The sequence below is a fragment of the Eimeria mitis genome, genomic scaffold (genome assembly GCF_000499745.2).
Source record: "Eimeria mitis Houghton genomic scaffold, Emh_scaff497, whole genome shotgun sequence".
NCBI classification, from domain to species: domain Eukaryota; phylum Apicomplexa; class Conoidasida; order Eucoccidiorida; family Eimeriidae; genus Eimeria; species Eimeria mitis.
Genome location: NW_013573269.1, coordinates 11586 through 11845, shown reverse-complemented (window position 1 = coordinate 11845; position 260 = coordinate 11586). Strand labels below are relative to the sequence as shown.

The 260-nt window shown below is 57.3% G+C and overlaps 1 protein-coding gene across 1 annotated transcript in view; it reads left to right on the top strand.

Moving 5' to 3' along the window:
• The window catches only part of EMH_0014300 (uncharacterized protein), a gene marked incomplete at both ends in the record, with an annotated part of 8173 nt that overhangs the window by 5466 nt on the left and 2447 nt on the right, over positions 1–260 (top strand). Inside the window, one exon of the mRNA XM_013500054.1 lies at positions 3–260. Coding sequence (XP_013355508.1) covers positions 3–260 — 258 coding nt within the window. The remainder of the gene's footprint in view (positions 1–2) is intronic.

Sequence of the window (260 nt, the reverse complement as noted above, 5' to 3'; positions counted from 1 at the left end):
AGCTGAACGAATTCTATGGGAGGCAAACCAACCTGCTGCTGCTGCTGCTGCTGCTGCTGCTGCTGCTGCTGCCAATATGCCTGCTGCTGCTGACCCGTCTGCTGCTGTTCACGTTGCACATAGCAGGCAGCAGAACCCCTATGAAGGCTTGCAACAGGCGCAACAGCAGCAGCAGCAGCAGCAGCAGCAGCAGCAACAGCAGCTGCATCTGCAGCAGGAAGCAGAGAAGCAGGGGATGGGTAGGCGAAGAAGGAAAACTA